We start from the raw sequence: 18,392 nt of genomic DNA, 5'->3' as shown, positions 1-18,392 counted from the left end.
ATCTTCCTGGAGGCTGCTGTTTCGGGGTGAAATAGTTTGATACCCTGATTCTCAAGGGTATCAAAAACAAAATCCACATCTTTTAAGTCACACATTCATAAATACTATGGCAACATATAATTTCCCCCATAAAATGCATGCAGGTAGAATAGAAAAATTGTATTATGTTTAGACCCTTAACTAGCAGCCACATATTTTAGGAGCAGAGAACAGCCTAACTGAGCTGTAGATACCGGGCAGTCAGCAAAGTGCTGTCACTTTCTATGTGGTTGATTTCCTCGTCTGAATCCTGTCAGTGATCCCAATTCATGTTCCATCAGAATGACATGGACATTTGAGGTTTCTCAAGAATAGTGGAGGTAGTGAATGTTTAATATATGAATCCCTGAGTCTACTGTAATATGTGGAAAGCTCCTACAGACTTAGCACAGAATTGCCTAGCAAGTAGGAGCTATTCTTATTACATTTAAATTATCATCACCTGTATTATCATGTATACAAGTCCTGTCCTTCCACATACTAGCTTTTGATCTTGAAACAATTACTTCAACTTTGTGCATCGCTGAGAAAGTTAATCCTGCCTCCTCAGTGCATCTCACCACATTGTTGTAAGGGTCAAATAAAATAATACATGTTGTATGAGAGCAAATAAACTGTGTTATGTGAAAGCACCCTTTAACCGTCCATAGCTATGTGATGGTTTATTGTTATAACCCTTAAGCCATTTGCCTAAGGCCTGAGACCTTAAAGAGGTAAGCATTTCAACAAACTGCCAGCCAGGACTAAGGGAAGACAAGCTGGTGTTAGAAAAAGGGAGGGAGCTGGGTGCTCACATAGGATTCCACAAATGTAATCATATACCACAGACGCGTTTTCAAATTGTGGAAATCTCTTCCTTTTGCATTCTAAGAAGTAAGCTCAGAAAATTTTGTTTAGGACCTGAAGGACCAAGATTTTACCCATTAGGTGAACATTGGTCCAGTATGTTTATCTTAGGGATACTGGAAATGACTTTTGTGTTTGAGAGACACCAGGGAAATCTGGAATGAGCCTTAAGGTGTTCGGAACCTTTTATTTATTAGATTAAAATGTTTGAACCTAAAACATAGAGGAATACATTCTTAGCTTGGCCGGTGCCCTAAATGATACGGCAAACCAGCTCTGTTCTTAACTACATTACCATCCTTTCTTTGAAAGGCTTTTTGTTTTGTTTTGTTTTGTTATTTTTTTTCCCCCGCCTTCTATTGGGACTTGTAGAAGTCTGGAGGAGGAGGTTTCTGGAATGAGTCTGTCTTGTCTCAAAGTAGCATAGCATGAGTCTAGATGTTTTTGAGATTGGTTCTGCGATAGTCTTATAAGTAGAAAAGGTGAAAGAAATCCAGTGGTGTATTTGGCAATTCTATACACGTGTTGAGGTCTTGTGAAAAATAGAGGGGGCTCCATTGCTTAGGAAGGTGGCTGATTGTACACAAACGTCGTATCCCTTGCCATGGAAATCCCCCTTTTTGGAGAGCCACGTTAAATCTGAAACCTCCTGGGGAGTAGCACTGCAGAAGAAAGGAGGGAAAGGAAGATTGAAGGGACTTTAGTGCATCAGGCGGAAGCATGAAAGGTGCAAAACACAGCTCTTAGAGAGTGAGAGTAAAGTGGACTCACAAATAGGGCTTGAACACAGGAGGGTGATTTGTTTTTACAAAGAAAGGAAGGGCATTTTATGTAAAGATTAAGCACTGTGACAGACCGATTTGTGTAGAAGAGACATTGATATCTGGCCAGTGGTTCTAATTACAGTCTTCCCTTGGCAAGGCAGTGCTGATCCTTGTAGCTGTGGATACTCTTTGCGAAACTCGGCAGTTTTGGGGACTTGTTTTTGAGGTAATAAGTGACAAAGCAGCTTAATTTTCGGCAAATGATTTTTTGAAAGGTACTAGATCAGTTTTTATCCAAAGTAAATAATATAGGAACGAGAAAGCACAGAAGTGTGGGAAAGGAGACCCAATTCACATTATTTGTAAAAAATATGATTCTGCATTTCTATACTGTTAGAACTATTAAGAATTCAATTAGCTGTTCATGTAGAGAGTAATTATCACAATTCAATGCCTGTGTATGTCTTAGCAATAAAATGTGAAAATATTATATGAGAAAGTGTATTCATAGTTGCAACTGAAAATATAAACAACAAAATGCTTATTACTGTTTATGAAACAAAACTTAAACACATGGAACACTGTGTAAATTGCTTAAAAATTTAATTAGATGTCTCATTTAATTCCAATCTAAATTTCATCTGGAAATATAAAGAAGTGAACAATTAAAAATTTAAGAAGGAATAATGAGAGCAGTGGTCGATCCAGATAGTGAAGTGTATTATAATATTAGAGCAGTTTAAAACAGTGTGGTAACATTTCAGCAGTTGAATGAAAGATCAGGGGATCTTTCAGGACCCTGGATGAGCCCCAGGGACAGTGGTTTACGGTTCAATTTTTAGACACCCTGAAAATTCCCAGAAGTGCCTTTGGCGACTAGAGGGAAGAAGTATGGAGGCTCTACGCACTCTCCTCTCCACCTTAACAAGGATAGCACTGTTTTTGTGAATTTTATATATTGGTTCCCACATTTATTTGGTTTCACATCCCAAAGAGTTTTCATTGCCCTAATATTAATATAGGGTAGAGAATGACTCACTAACCGTGACTGGCTTGTGAAACGAATTATAGTGGGGAATCTTGACTTATTTATAGGTGGTGGGGCTTAAGTCAGTGTTTCACCTTGCTACAGAATGATGAGTTATAGATGAATTAAAAAGTAAAACCATAAAAAATACTTGAAAAATATTTCTACAAAGATTTTACTTTTATTATATTTTATTGTTTTATTTTATTATTAATTTTATTATAATCAAATAATTATTTGCCTGATAAAAGGAATCTCTAAACCTAGCACAGAAGTCAGAATGGAAAAAACTGATGGAGTTGTTCATGTGAAAATAGAAAACTTTACCTAAAATACCACCAAAAGAGCAACAAAAAATAAATAAATATCTACTGTTTATTTACAAAATAATAAATATTATTTTACTATATGCAGAGATTTTTATACATTAATAAGGAAAACAGAAATATCCTGTGATAGCCCATTTGATATTCACTTGGAAAAAAAAAAAACCAAACTTTGTCCTCATTAGTATTTACAGAAGTATGATTAGAATAACAAATGAGCCATTACTTTCAGACCTAATAAGGTGGCAAATACTACTAAAAGATAAGCTGAATCTTGACAAAATTGTGGTAAGAGAGACAGGTGGATATAAATTGTTAAAATGGGTTTGGAAGCAGTTGGCAAGAGACATGACAGAGTTCATATCCTCTTAGTAAATAACACTCTAAGAAAGTTAACGTTCAATATATTCTTTGTTCAATTTTAAAAACAATATAATGTCTATCTTCAGTGAAGTGTCAATTAGATGTCCATTTTGAAGAATTCATATTGCATAGAGAAAATTAAGATAGCTAACAATATATGCATATACTTTGTATAATTATATTAACTAATATGTATGGATAGGAAAAACTAGAGGCAAAACACAAAGATTAGCAGTGGTTAATATTCTTGTTTTTAGGTTTATGGGTACATTTTGTTTTCTATGACATAGGTATGAGTTTGTGTTTTTCCAATTTTTTTACTCTCCAAAAATAAAGTCATTTTATATGGTTATTATCCATGGAAAACTTTAGAATTTCATTTTTCATTTTGTTGCAATTAACATCATAATTGCCCAAGCCTGTTTCAACATGTTTTGATTTTCTGAAATATTTATTGGACTTCTAAAATCTTATTGTGATAAAGAGTCTTAAAAATTGGGAGTTATCTTACTCTCTTCTGTGCTCTAATGCATCCTTGACCCCAGTTTCTAAAGAGGTAGGTACAAGATGGGAAACAAATCAGAGGAATGTGTTAAGATCAAAACAGGTATTACCTAACCGTGAAAACATATCCGAATATTATTTGCATTTGAAAATGTCAAGAAGGACCATTCGGAAAGTTTAATTTTGCAGGGCGTGTGGAACCGGTAACACCTCCTATAGCCAAGAGAGTGTTGGGGCAAAGGGCAGTTCCTCAGTCCGGGGTTTGGGCCTGGTAGCATAGTGTGCTGTCTCACTCTGACTGTGGTTCGTGCCCGCTGTGGTGCTTGAGTATGGCTGCCCGTGCGTCTGATTCATGTCTACGCCATGTGTCGCATTATTTTGACGGTAATCAATGTTTTGTTCTGTGAAGGTAATCTCTCTCTCTTTTGTTCTGTTCATGTTCACACAGCTAGTTCAGTGAAGCTTGTTCACAACCAGGAACCTCTCCTTCTCTGTCTCCTTTCTCTGTCTTGCAGGAACTGAGGGTGGCTTCTGGTGTTTTGTGTGGCTTCATTTCCTTCCTGCCTCTCATCCACTTCATGATGTAATTCTTGGCACTTTTACTTCCTTTGTAGAGTAGGATGTGATGTCATAGAGAAGGGGACAGGGCTATCCAAATTCTCTCAATTGCTGGGAGGAGCTGCCCAGGTGTGCTGAGGGGCCTGTACTCAGGAAGAGAAACAGGGAATCCTCCACAGTGAGTAACCCCACTTTTGAGTGCACCCAAATTTCCGTTAAAACGTTGCCCAGTACGCTGGAGTTTCCTCTTCGGCCCTTTCTAGATTTAATCAGTTTGCCTTTTGGACATTCCCAGTTCAGCTCAATTTTCCTCCTTTCTCTCCCTTGCCCCCTCTCCCCCTCATTCTGCCATCCTGTGCCTCTCCCTGCCAGATTCCCTCTTCCTTGCTTGCTTACTTGTGTCTGTCTGTGTCTTTTGACCTTCTGCCCATATCTCTTATGAGAGACCATGAGTGTCCCCAGCATTGCCTGTCATTTGGGGTGATGCCCACCCTTTATATGGTCCATGCGCCCACAGCATCTCCTTTCAGTAATTCATAAGTACGCACCGTTCTACTTACAGTTCTCGCCTTTTTGTTTTCATGTCTATATCTTTCCCGCCTTTCTCTGTGATCTAATCTTCCCCCTTTTCAGCTCTAAGATGCAGTTTCCTTCTTGCCTTTTTTTTTTTAACCAATATTTTTACACATTAGTCCTCTTCCCTATACAGCTGTGCCTATGTTTCTTTCTCCCCCTTCCCAGTTTTCAGGTGAGCTCTCCAGTGGCCTCCTCTGTGAGGACCGCTTTCCTTCTTTCCTGTGGGCATACTTGTGCCATACCCTCTTTCTAGCGTAGCTCATATTGCTGGATGCTTTAAAGGACTTACCAACTATGGCTAAGGGACTGATCTGGACTGGGAAGAATGGGAACATTTTCTGGGAACTAGAGAGAGGGGAGAACAGGAAATGGGCCCCGATGGTGAAGGCTGGAATGGGGCAGGCTGTAAGTCACTGGAGAACCTTGACAAATAGAACCGTTGCCAGTGCTGGCTGCGATTTGACCATGAAAGTTAGGTGGGATCGCAGAACTATTTTGAACAGATTCAGAATCCTTTTCAATTTCTAGTTTTTTAAAACGACCCTGTTAATAATTATGATTGTTCTAGTAAATAATCATAAGTTAGAACTCTGTAATGTGCAGAAGCTCTGTACAGCATCTTCAAGTAGGTGTTGTCTACCCTTGGAGGAAGTCATTGTAAGGATGCGTGTAGACTTGGGTCTCATACCTGGAGGTAGCCCCTGTCTATAGTCCGTGATGGTGAGCAGAGTGGACACTGTTGTTGATTGCCTTCCCTACATCCAATGAAATTCCTGGATAAATAAAGGAACTTGATTTCCAGGTCTGATGGTCTCTCATGCCTGTGGAAATAATGAGCCATGTCCCTCGCATTCCCCACACTTTGTTTAAAACAACTCCCTTGCACTCAAAAATAAGCAGGCCAGAAGGGGAGATAAAGAAAAATGGGACTCAGTTCATAAAACTGAGATGGGCTGAATGGGAAGAGGAAGGGGTTTACTTGAAATTAATTGAAAAAGGCAGAAGAAAGGAAACTGAGCTGAACTGGAACACACACTGTAATAACTTACTTGGGTTTTTGTATGCTTTTTTCTCCATTTTGGCCATGAAGGAATTTTTTCCCTCTCTCTCTCTCTCTCTCTCTCTCTCTCTTTTTTTTTTTTTTTAAATACAAAAGAGGTTGATCAAATATGAATCCAATGAAGGTATTTCTAACCAGCACTTTGTTCCCTGCTGTTGGTAGTGTCCAGGCTCAATGTTTCCAAGGTCCTGGAGATTTAGGAAACATTTTAATAGCCTGAAAATCTGTCTTTAACCATAACATATTTGCAATTTTTAATAAAGGAAATTACAAACATTTATTAACTTTGTTTTCAGGTTTGACATTTTTTGTTTTTTTTTTTGTTTTTTGTTTTTTTTGTTTTGTTTTGGTGTGTATGCCTTTGTGACCTTTTTTTGAAGAATGACCCCATGTTGCAGAAATTGCCATAAATGTCCAGAAAAGAATTGCATTCTCACTTTGGAAACCCAAACTGTGTGATGAAACCTTGTTTTGATATAACAGCCCCTTCCCCTTAAAAATTTTAAGGAAGCCTTGCATGATTCACACACATTTTTATTTTGTATGCTTCCATACAATAATATAGGAATTTTATGTTTATTTTTATTTTTTAGGCACTAGAAAAACACCCCAATTCACCAATGACAGCGAAGCAGATATTGGAAGTCATTCAGAAAGAAGGGTTAAAAGAAACAAGGTCAGTATTCATATTTACATTTTCTGTTTTCATTGCCACTAATTGCAAAGCAGTAGATGTATCTAGATTTTGATATTGTAGTTGATTGTGGATTCAGTAATTACCTGCAAATTCTTTTGTGATTGCCAAATATTTGGATGACCCAAGATTTCCTTCTAACTGCCTGTTGGCTTAATAAAATATATTAGACAGGTTAATATAGAATGTACTTTGTTAACAAAGAGCCTTGCTGCATGAATTAGCCCTTCATTGGAGTTACTCCTCTTTCTCTGTGTCTTGTAAGAGGAGCTTTTGTTTCTGAAAGTAAAGAGGAACACTTTTACAGGCTTAATAGATAGATCCCAGGTTATAAAGATTAGGTCACTCTGATAAAACTCAAAGTGCTAATAAACGTGGTTGAAAATTTAGTCGTCTTACATTTAGAAGTCCTCTGCTTGGAGTGTCATTACTCAGCTATTGAGCCTTTAAAAAATAACAATTTTATTGAGATATAATTCATATACCATAAAAGTCAAGCCTTTAAAAGGTATAATTCAGTGGTTTTTAGTATATTCACAGAGTTGTGCAGTCAACACCACTATCTAATTTCAGAACATTTTCATCACCCTGAACGAAAGTCCATCCCCCTTAAGCAGTCATTCCCTTTCCCAACTCCTTCTACCCCCTGGTAACCATGATTCGACTTTTTGTGTCTGTGGATTTGACTGTTCTGGACATTTCATGTAAGTGGAATTATACAATATGTAGCCTTTTGTGTCTAGCTTCTTTCACTTAGCAAAATGTTTTCAAGGTCCATCTGTGTTGTAGCATGAATCAGTGTTTCATTCTTTTTTTGTTGTTGTTGCCAAATAATATTCCATTTTATGGATATGTACTCCATTTTGTTTATCTATGATGAGCCTTTATTTAGTAATTAATTTTACAGTTTTGGCTTAAGCCACGAGTTGAGTGCCATATTGATATTACACAGGGAGAAAAAAGAAGTTTGTTACGAAATAAAATACATAGAGCTGTCACATGAGTGTGTAATCATCCATGTTACATAGAGCGAATTACTTTTGTATGAAGTTATCTACCTGTAAGCCATTTGAACATACAGTAGTTGCAGCTTTGTGAAAATCAGAGCTGCAGAGCTATCTTTTGGGTGTTTTTACTGATACTGAGATAGAACTGCTGAGAGAAAGGAAAATCCTCCTGAGGCCAACTTGTCCTAAAAAAATCAGTATCATCTGTAACCCCTCTTACTGTAAAGGGTAGATAACATCAGCTTCTCGCTGTTTAAAATGCATCCTTTGTAAGTCTCATCCACAAACATCACGATTTAGAGGGGTGTAAGACATCTGGCTCAAATTTTCATCTATGTGTTGGAGGCTTTTTCTCCCTGTTCTGAAGACACAGCTTAAGATAATGTAGCTACACCATTTGGAAGAGTCGTGTCCCCAGCAAACTGGAGGCCACAATGGGGAGAGAAGCCACTGACAGAGCCTAACAGCTCTGGTAAGGGTGATCTTGTTCTCTGAAGCTAGATGTCAGCGTGAAGAGTTAGGGAGCAAAATGGGAACCCCTGAAATTAATTTTCTCCTTGCTGCTTGTCGAAAACCCTGAAAATATTTATGCCATTTAGAAAGCACTGGAAATGTTTGTGCAGCAGCCAAAAGAAAAGAGGAGGTAAAAAAAAAAAAAAAAAAAAATCTAAGGATATCAACTCCTGTTGAATGTGGGCTCTGTGCCAATGGAATCTGCCAATGTAGACATAAAAAGCATCTCCTGGAAGCAGACATTTGAAATTTGTTCATTACGATATTCTTCTCAACAAGAGTGACTGTGCTGCCATCACTTATGTACTCTGAGATATAAAATTCCTGTACCATGCCTCTGAACAGCATTTTAATTACACTTATTATTGTAACAGCATTATTTCCTATTTTTCAAAATGCTGGTCTTCCCGGAACGGTATATTAAAGGGCTTTACGCATATGTAGTTAACAAAACAAAACATGAAACAGCTTCTTTAAAGAATACTGAAGTGGAAAGACGTAACCTGCTATTTCTTGAATATAACCCTCCCTCTCTACCCCCTCCACCCAATTATTGTGTCCTTCCATAAGGAAAAAAACATGTTTGTTGTTACAAACACCGATGAGCCAGTATGGTAATATTGGATGTACCTGTGAGGAATTCACAAGTGGGATAAGAAAGGGAGCAGGCAAAGAAAGAGACCCTGGTTCTCCCTAAGTTCTATTCGGTAAAATCAGCTCTGCATCGAAGGACCTCAGACTACACATTTTTGTTTGTATTTCTTTCTGCTTTCTTGAGTCCTCTCTCTCTTGCCCGTTGTGATCTGTTATTTATGGCCAGTGTGTCTGTGACCACTCTTCCCTTGCTTCCTGGTTTGCTTATGAGAATCATCTCTAAAACAGGAAGACACGCTTTGAGTGAGTTTTGGGCTTTGCTACCTGTCATGTAGGTTGTTACATTTTGCCACTTAATGTACTCTTTTGCTACCTTCCAAGTTCCTAAATGTTTTCCAAATATTTATGGTAGCAGAGTAAATGAAGTGTAACTGTATCTATTTTTCTTAAGTTACATTTAGAAATTCCACCATCATAAAGTCACACATGGCTGCTTAATTTCTAGGTATTTATTAATGATGTGTTTTCTAAGAAATTTGGTTTTATGATATGCCTGATTGAATGGAGGGGGAGGGGAGTGCTTGTGAAAGCTGCTAAGGTGGCTCTCACCTGCTGGTGGTCTTGGTGGATGAGAGGTTATGGTAGTGGTCATCCCCCAAACAGTCCACCACTGTACCTAGCATTTCTAGAAAAGAGAAGATTGGGTCTTAATCCATCATCATTCTGAACCTGGATTTGAAGTTATACCATTTGTTTCAAGTTTCATTGGTGGGGGGGTGGTCCTTCATTCTGTGTGGTGCTGACCTCACTGTCCTGTAATTTTGTCCTTGTTTGTCTACCTGCATCCGCCTGTGGGCTCTTTAAGAGCAGGGTATCTAAGACTCCTGGCACTCAGCAGATAGTTAATCAATATTTGTTGAGTAAATAATCTTCTTTCTCAAGATGTTAATTTTCTGGTGCTTAGTATTGACTTCTATTTGGTGTTGGAATTTTCTTTTTAACATTATATGTTGTATTTTTCCATCCTATTTAATATTTTGTATGTTTTAAGCAAAAAGAACCTAACAGTTTTGTAGGAATCCCATTAAATATATGCAAGCTGATAATCTCTGGCAGATACCACGTGAGAAATTAAGGCTATTGTGCTATTGCCTGTTTTCAAACGCTCTAAGTGCCTCTGGTTTAAACTTGTAATTTGTAATAGAAAGCACACCAATAATTTTGGCAAAGCTGATACGAGTATTTGAAAGAGTTCAGTATATGTGATATTAATTTATTTGACTTTGATGAAATTCTTGACATTTTATGCTTTTTCTCTTTTCAAGTGACACTTTAAATTGCATACTTTTTATGTAGACATGATAAAAAGAGGACAGCTTTTCTATATCATGTTCTTTGTATCTTTTTCATGTTATCAATAAAAATGTGTAGTGTGTGATTAATTTCTATTTGGAAAAGATAGACTGAAAAAAATACTTTCCATATGGTTTTTAAAAAGGTCAGAAGGACGTATGATTTTTGTTGAAAAAATAGTATCATGGCATGATTTCCTAGAATTTTTAATGAAAACCTATTGGGCAGGTTTTTATTCCCTTCTGTATAATAACATAGAAGATTTTTATCAATATAATCTAAGTATTTGCTTTTCTGATACTGAGTATTCGCAGGATTCTGTTACTTAGTGTTGATGAGTTGTGAACAATCGGTAAGACATAGCTGTTTGGGATGCTTTTCATATGATCAGGATCTTATCGTCCATCAAATAGCCATGCTGCTCTTATAGAGGGGATAAAAATATGTGTATTCCAGTCTGCTGCTTTTGTGGATGGATATTTGATATGCCTGTTTGGACTGCTTGACTAAATATTCCCCCTTCCTCAGGGAGTTAGGGTGCCACTGCAGAATATGGTCTTGTCCGCAGTAATTTCAGTACATGTACTGCCAAAGTGAGCACTTGTCTCCAGTAATTAGAAAGATGTTCATAGACAAAGAGAAGTAACTCCAGTTACCATGTTGGTTTGGATAACATTTGGGGTTGTCCTAATTCTGCTTTTCTGTTTTTGGTTTGCTTATTCAGAAGTTCTAATTCCTTTACAAAGAGGACTGAGGGATTTTTGATGCCCAAGGATACGTTTTTCTCTGCTCATGTAATTTTTAAAGAGATGCTTCCAAAGAAGTGTGTGCTCTCACATAGGGACACCTCCAGGGGCAGCAAGGGCAAGCAAGCAGGCTTGCAGCACTTCCCGAGTGAGAGCAGAACAGTCATTCCTCAGCGAGGGTAATGTCTTATGTGCTGGGCGTTATCATTACAAGATACCCGTCATTAAGGTAACATGAACCTTGATTTAGTTTTCACATTATTTGCTAATAGGCAAATAGTTCTATAGTAGAGATAAGGCAGTGGCAACCCCCCCCAACACCCCACATACACAAAGCAATTTAAAAAACCTCTGTTGGCTTGGGGGCAGGGCAATATTTATGAGGTACATTTTTACAAGATTATAGATGTCTTACTTTACAAAAAATCTGTTAGATTTCATCAACTGTTTGCAGAGCAACAGCCTATAATTACGTATCACAGTAGGGACATTTGAAAAGCTTTATAAACAGTCTCTGTCATGTTCAGTGTTACTCAGAATATGGATGTATTTTTGATTTTGCAGTGTGGTACATGCAATTGACAGCCCAAGATTTTGTAATTATTCTGGTATCAATGAGAACTTTTTTTTTTACCCCCACTGATAATTCTTAGAATAAATTTGTTTTTAGCTACTTGCCTTAAGGTTCTGCATGTTTTCTGTTTTGCAGTCCATGTTATGATATGCTGAAATTAGGATCTCTGCTTCTTACTGTGGTTTGTTAAAGATGTTGCATTTTTCTAGGGGGATAAATGTCAGAAAATTCTATTACCATGTATAGTGACAAACAATAAAATTTCTTGGCATTTCTCTTGGTGAGATTTACGTTTCTAATTAGTACTCTAGGAGATGATTCTTTCTCACTGCTGAAATGTTTTGTCTAGAGATAAGAAAGAAACACAAATAATTTCTACTGCAAAATCAATTCTTATCTCCAGACTCCATGTTGGCATCCCTCCTTTCACACTGAAATGGTGGTCTCGTTTGTGCTGAGGCATTTTAAAATTACAGTGTGAACTTGCACTGCCACCCCTGCCATTGGCTAACATCTAATCTTCTCATTGTGTAAATGGTGGGCATGGTCAGCTACTTAGAAGGGGCAGATGAGGCAGTGGGGTTATTAAACAGAAAGACAGGACAATCTGCATTTATTTAGGCATGTGTGTAGCTGTGTGAATGTGAGTGTGTAAGCGAGCCTTGAGAATAATTTACCTCTTTGTTGATATAAAATTTTACTTGTCATCATTGCTTAGGTTAGAAGTCATTCCCAACTCCCCCCTCTGATGTCCCTGTGGCCAGTTGGTTCTTGGGTCGTGTTAGTTCTACTTCTTAATTACATCTTTCTTTGTATTCCTACTTCTTGCCATTCAGTCTTTGCATTTACAATTTTTTAACTAGATTACTGTAGTGTCTTCTTATCTGTTCTCTTTAAACCCAGTCTCCCCCATTTTAAATAAAGTTCTTTTCCCCCAAACAAATACTACCAGCTGTAGTAGGATTTCTTAACTGATAATCCACAATATTCCAGGGAATATATTGCACCTAGCAAACTGAATCAATAGGTATTGTCCATTGTCTGTCTGGTGATAATTAGTTGAAACTGGGTGTGGAACTTTTTCCTAGTCACATGATAACTTAAATAAATGCGTGCTATTCTGATAATGTAGGGTTTATGATGTAAATGATGAATGCATACATTATATCTTAAAGTTAGAAGGGATTTTGAATTTGCAGTCTAGTCATTGATGCATATATTTTGTTCTTCCCCAAAATCATCGCTTAAAATGTCATTCATTGGCATTGTACATAATTAACTTGCTTTAAATTAAATGGTATAAAACTGGTTAAATAAGAATTCAGAAGTTATACGTGGATATCTCTAATTGTTTAAAAGTAACTTTGCAGTCTGTCACAAATCAAACTTTTTAAGCTGTATTTATTTATTTATTTATTTTAGTTTCAGGTGTACAGCGTAGTGATTTGACAGTTTTGTACATTACTCATTGCTCACCATAAATGTAGTCACCATCTGTCACCATATGTTATTACAGTAATATTGACTGGATTCTCTATGCTGTACTTGTAATCTCCATGACTTATTTAGTTTAAAATGGCAAGTTTGTAACTCTAAATCCCATTCTCCCACTTCATCTGTACTTTTATTTTCCTAATTATGGTTATTTTTCTTTTTGTGAAAAAGTAATTCAGGATAATAAGATTATATATTCCTTTGGCAGCATTTCCTCAGTTAAAAAGTAATCATGTGAAACATTGCCCTACAAGGTAGGGTCCCAACTGCTGGCACCTCCTGATCAAACCGGATGTGGGCAGATTTAAAGCCTTAGTAGCCAAGCATCTGCTGTTGTAGTCACAGGTAGCTACTTGCCTTCTACTGTGACATTTCCTGTGTTATCTTTTCATGATTTAGGAAAGTAGAAGTGGAGCCCCATGAGGCATTCATGAACTGTGTCATGCGTGTGCATGCAAACTCACACACGCAGCGTGTAATTACTACAGTGTTCCATAAGAGGCTAGAAGATTGGGTTGCCAGAAGAAGTAGCACTTGTCTGCTGGAATGCCTCATATGATGTCATAATCTGGACTGGGACTTTTCCTAGTTCGCTGAGTGAACTCGTATTAATAGTGATTGGCTTAGTCTGCTCAGGCTGTCATAACCAACATAACCAAACACTGTAGAGTGGGTGGCTTAGATAATAGAAATTTACTGTTGACCATTCTGTAGGCTAGTAGAAGTCCTAGGTCAAGGTCCAGCACAGTAGGTTTCTGGTGACAGCTCTCTGACTGCTTTGCAGATGGTCCCCTTTGCACTGTCTTCACATGTCCTCTCCTGGGTGTGTGCGTGCAGAGAGACAGAGGGTGGACTCTTTGCCGTTTCCTCTTATAAGGACACTACTCCTATCAGATGGGGCCCCATCCTTATTAGACCTCATTCAACATTAATCACTTCCTTAGAGTCCCCATCTTCAAATACAGCCACGCTAGGGCCTATGCTTCATCATAGGAATTTGGGGGGCACAAAAATTCAGTTCATCATAGTGATTCAGAGTTTGGAACTTTAGATTGCCAGAGCTCATGGCATAACATTAGAATATTTCTAGGATTTGGGATATTTGATTAATCTTGGAGGGTGTTCACAACACTATGCTTAACCTTGTACTGTGTTTCTGTTTTTACATACTCTTAATGTGTATTTTCGTATGTTATTCTTAACATGTAAACCAGCAGAACACTCAGCTTAAGTTTTGTGTTCAAGTACAGTGTGTATATTCATATAACATAAATTGATTTGGATTTTATTTGAAGCCTTTGGTAAAAGTAGCTGTGCTGACTGCGTGTAACCCTCAAAGCATCAATATTCACTAAAGAATGCAATTATAGCTAAGAAATGGCCATTTCTTAAAACATCTCTTTATTCTGTCAAGCTTTCTTTCTCCATTCTTCCAAATAATTGAACAAAAAAAGGTAATTTAGGTGATTTCAGCTTTATCAAGATCTAGGTATAATTTACTCCAGAAATACTGAGCACTCTATAAATATTTCAGTGCAGAAATAGAAGCAGAAATGGATATAAAATTACATTGTATGTGAGTCTAAATATCCTATGCAGATGAAAACCTTTGGGAAGGAATAGGAATTAAACTGGGGTGATTTTATTTAATCTTTTTCTAAGTAGTATTTTTCTCTTTATCTCTTAATTTCATTGCTTGTGGTCTTAATTGCCACATGCCTGTGATTTTAGTTTTGCTCCATTGTTTTGAACTTGACAACATAATTCAAATGCAAAACAGTTGATATGCTGACATGGGGACTTCTTTTTATAGTTGATTTGTTTTCAGAAGAATGAAAATTATGACGTTTTGTTAAGCCAGGTTTTCTAAAAGCTATAGCATGTAATTCCTAAGAACAAGTCTTAGTTCCTTCAGGGCAATTAAGGACTATTTATCCTGCAACTCCAGATATGCTTAGATGCAGAATCAAATTGATACTGTGGATTGGGATCCTGCATGAAATTCGGGTGATTTCTATCAATATATATATTTTTTTAAAGAAGTTAAGATCTGTTGTTGTAGGTGCTGCGCAAGGCTTGGGCTCAGGCTCAGCCCTGTCTTCAGTCTGACCAGGTCTGTAGGTGAAAGGCCCTGTCTGGTCCCTGCTGGTCAAGTTAGGGGAGTCAGAGAAAAGACAAGAAAATTGTGGAGATGTCAGTATCATAACATGACGGTAATCAATTAGATACTTACTAAGTGCACTCAGTGTGCTTACTGTGTTAGATCCTGAGGTTTTGTGGAAGCTTTAAGGCATGTGTTCATTACATTAACATTTATGAAGCACATACTATGTTACTGAGAGGGTAGAGATCACTGGAATAATGAATGAATAAAATGTAGTCCTTGCTTTTAAAGAATTTAACAACATGGTTCCAGACCATTTTTCTGTGTCATTTAATTAGGTCTTTTAATCTCTTCTCTCTGAAGCATGTCTTCTGCCTAGTGCATAATGATGAAAACATATATGTATAGCTAGTTTTATATAAATATAAATATACACACACACTTAGTTTTTAAATTTAGGGATTTCTAATTCTCTCTTGAATTCTTGATAAAATATGTGATATTCCAACATGTCAAACAGTATTGTCTTTCCACCACAAATATAAGACCATTACAGTAAAGAATTCACATCTTCAGATCCATTAATCTGTTTGACATAGGGCTGAGATACCATGCTTTATACAAATTAATGAGTAGGGGCTTGATGGTTAAAAGGATTCCTAATTTTTAACAATCATTTGCTTATATTAGACCCAATGCTGAAGACTTTACATGAATTACCTTTTTAAAAACTTTGTGGTGGGTCGATGATATTTTATAACCCATTTTACAGTTAGGGGAATTGAAGCAGGTGCAGTTAGGTAACTTGAGACCATTCACCCAGCTAGCCAAGTGGCAAATCTTGGATTTGATGTCTGATTCAGAACCAACTGCATTTAACCTTTTTAAAATATTTGTAGCCTGAGCCTAATAAAATTTTGATTAAGGGAAGTGTTGGTTATGTGATTCTATTAAGTAAATTATCTCCACCCCAAACATATCCCCTTTAGCAGCTTTTCAGGCTAATTGTTGAGTGTCTTATATATTACTTAGTGAGGTTAAAGTTGAGCCTATGGATAGGTGCGTTCAGACTCTTCAAGTTTTTAGCCTAATTACAAATGGGATTGAAAGGTGAAAAAGACATTCATAATCTATTTAAATTTGGGGAATGCAAAGCCTCAGGTGAGTTTTTAACTCTTATGCTTGTCCAACAAGAAGGTGACTTCTTGTGAACATTTGGGCTTACAGACAGCAGCAAAGCATATTTGAATGCACCTTCATACTGTTTGTTTTAGAAGGTAATGCTGTGAGGACAGGAAGCACGCCTCAGGTAATGGGAGGATCAAAGGCTTCATAGGATTCTCACCATATCGTTGTTGGTATTGGACTTACAGATTGAAACTTGTTTCTGGGAAGCTTGCAAACTGTGACCAGTAAAAGCATAATTGCTAACAAAATGTAGATAATCCAAACAGTGATTTTAGAGGGGGGTAGTGCCTCCATTTGTGAAACAACCAAATGAAAATAGATGGGACTGACTAAACCATGCTTAGATGGGGGAAGGGAAGGCTAAGTTACTAACATTGTTCTTTTAAGAGGTGCATCTAGGGGAAGAAAAGGAGGCCTGAATGAGAGAGTGAGTATGGTTTCAGAAGCAGCATTACTACCTTTTTGGGGGGGAAATTATGGTAAGCAAAGAATGAGCAGATGTACTTTCCTGTCATTGGTAATCTGTATCCTGACCAGTTACCCATCCTTCCTCATCTCATCCATCCATTGTATTTCCACTGGGAGGCATAAAAACACGACTCTTTCCTTTTTTATTTTTATTTTTCATTTTTCAAAAGACAGATGTAAAATTTCCAAGCAGAGCACGTTCTCCTTTAGGCCACTATAGTTAACCTGAATTCATTACTTAGTTCTTTTCCAGCGTGTCCGCACGAAATACAACAGTTTGTACAATGGTTATTTTTCAATTTGTTGCTTAATTTGTGTTTCTTGAAGGTGACCTGCTGGTTCTAGATACAGAAAAATGGCATTCATGAAGATTTGTTGGAAAAAGTTGTCGATGGTAGTAAAGTCTAAATGGCTCTAATCTTAAATTCTGAAGTATTAAGTTGAGCAGAGGTCACTTTGGAATTCCCCTACACCTTCACCCTAAGAAGAAAAGTGCTAAAGCAGGAATATAGAAAGTATTATTTGGAATTACTCAGAACAGTTTTCACTGCTCACTTATCTTATCTAGCCCCAATATTAAAATGGCTAACTTGATTTTTCAAGTTAGAATTTATATAGTTTACTATTTTTAGTTCCCACCCTTTGGCTGCCACCTATAACTTAATTTTCAAAGTTTTGTAAATTAGTTTGGATATGAGATACAATGGTATATTCTTCTTTTCTCACAAAAGAGTGATCAGGATTGTATAATAGTATCTGTAGAAATTTGAGTCGGAGCAGATAATTATCTAAATTTTAAATGTAGTCTCTTCCTCACTCAATTTTCAACCACCTGGTCACCTAAGCAATTTCCAGTCTTTTTAAGAAGAGTTTCTTGGGATAAAAGAATGGTGGGCTGAATGATTCCTAACAGCTAAAGAAGTAGACTTTGGAAAGTCAGGACTATTTTACACAAGGGGCCATTTGCTATTACTGTTACTATCCGACTCTAAGCAATGCTTTTGAGAATTTATTTGAAAGCAAGCTTCCTTTGGAACAGTTATTTACTACATTGGGTTGCAATCTGAGATGGAGTTTAACTCAGTACTAGAACATTCTGTTTCTGGTAAGGACTTTGCAGATCATATAGTCCTCAACTTTTATTTTACGGATCAATAAGCCAATGCTTAGAGAAGATGAGTGGTCTGCGTAATAGAACTAGTAAATATCTGACTCATCTTCAAACTTAGATGAGGCTGATCAGTTCTGAATTTAAGAATGTGCAAAAGCCTAGTAGTAAGGGAAGGCAAGACCACATTAAAAAAAGAAGATAAATCTACTCTAAGGTACTGTTAGAAGGGACATGTCTTTCAATTGATTTTCCTGAAGTGATGGGTTTTCATTGATCCAGTCCCCCTCTGTTACCTGATTTTATGTGCCTTCAGTAGTACATATTTGTAACACCGTTGGCAGGAGTTAGGGGTGCGGGAGAGATTGTACTGTTATTTATACGTCAACTAGTGATCCAATATTCTCGAATATAGCCTCAGTAGCTCCCTTGTTGCCATCAGGACCTTGCTCAAGGGACTTTGGGGAAAACTGGGGAAGAAGTTGC

At 37.2% G+C, this 18,392-nt stretch overlaps 1 protein-coding gene across 1 annotated transcript in view; it reads left to right on the top strand.

The window, feature by feature from the left end:
• The window catches only part of ASXL3 (ASXL transcriptional regulator 3), a 187,131-nt gene that overhangs the window by 25,675 nt on the left and 143,064 nt on the right, over nucleotides 1-18,392 (top strand). The window contains exon 2 of the mRNA XM_082699674.1: nucleotides 6,657-6,743. Coding sequence (XP_082555800.1) covers nucleotides 6,657-6,743 — 87 coding nt within the window. The remainder of the gene's footprint in view (nucleotides 1-6,656; nucleotides 6,744-18,392) is intronic.

This window comes from Mustela nivalis, assembly GCF_964662115.1.
Source record: "Mustela nivalis genome assembly, chromosome: 14".
In the NCBI taxonomy this organism is placed as follows: domain Eukaryota; kingdom Metazoa; phylum Chordata; class Mammalia; order Carnivora; family Mustelidae; genus Mustela; species Mustela nivalis.
Note: the sequence above shows the minus strand (reverse complement) of the source record. Positions and strands in the feature narration are given on the sequence as shown.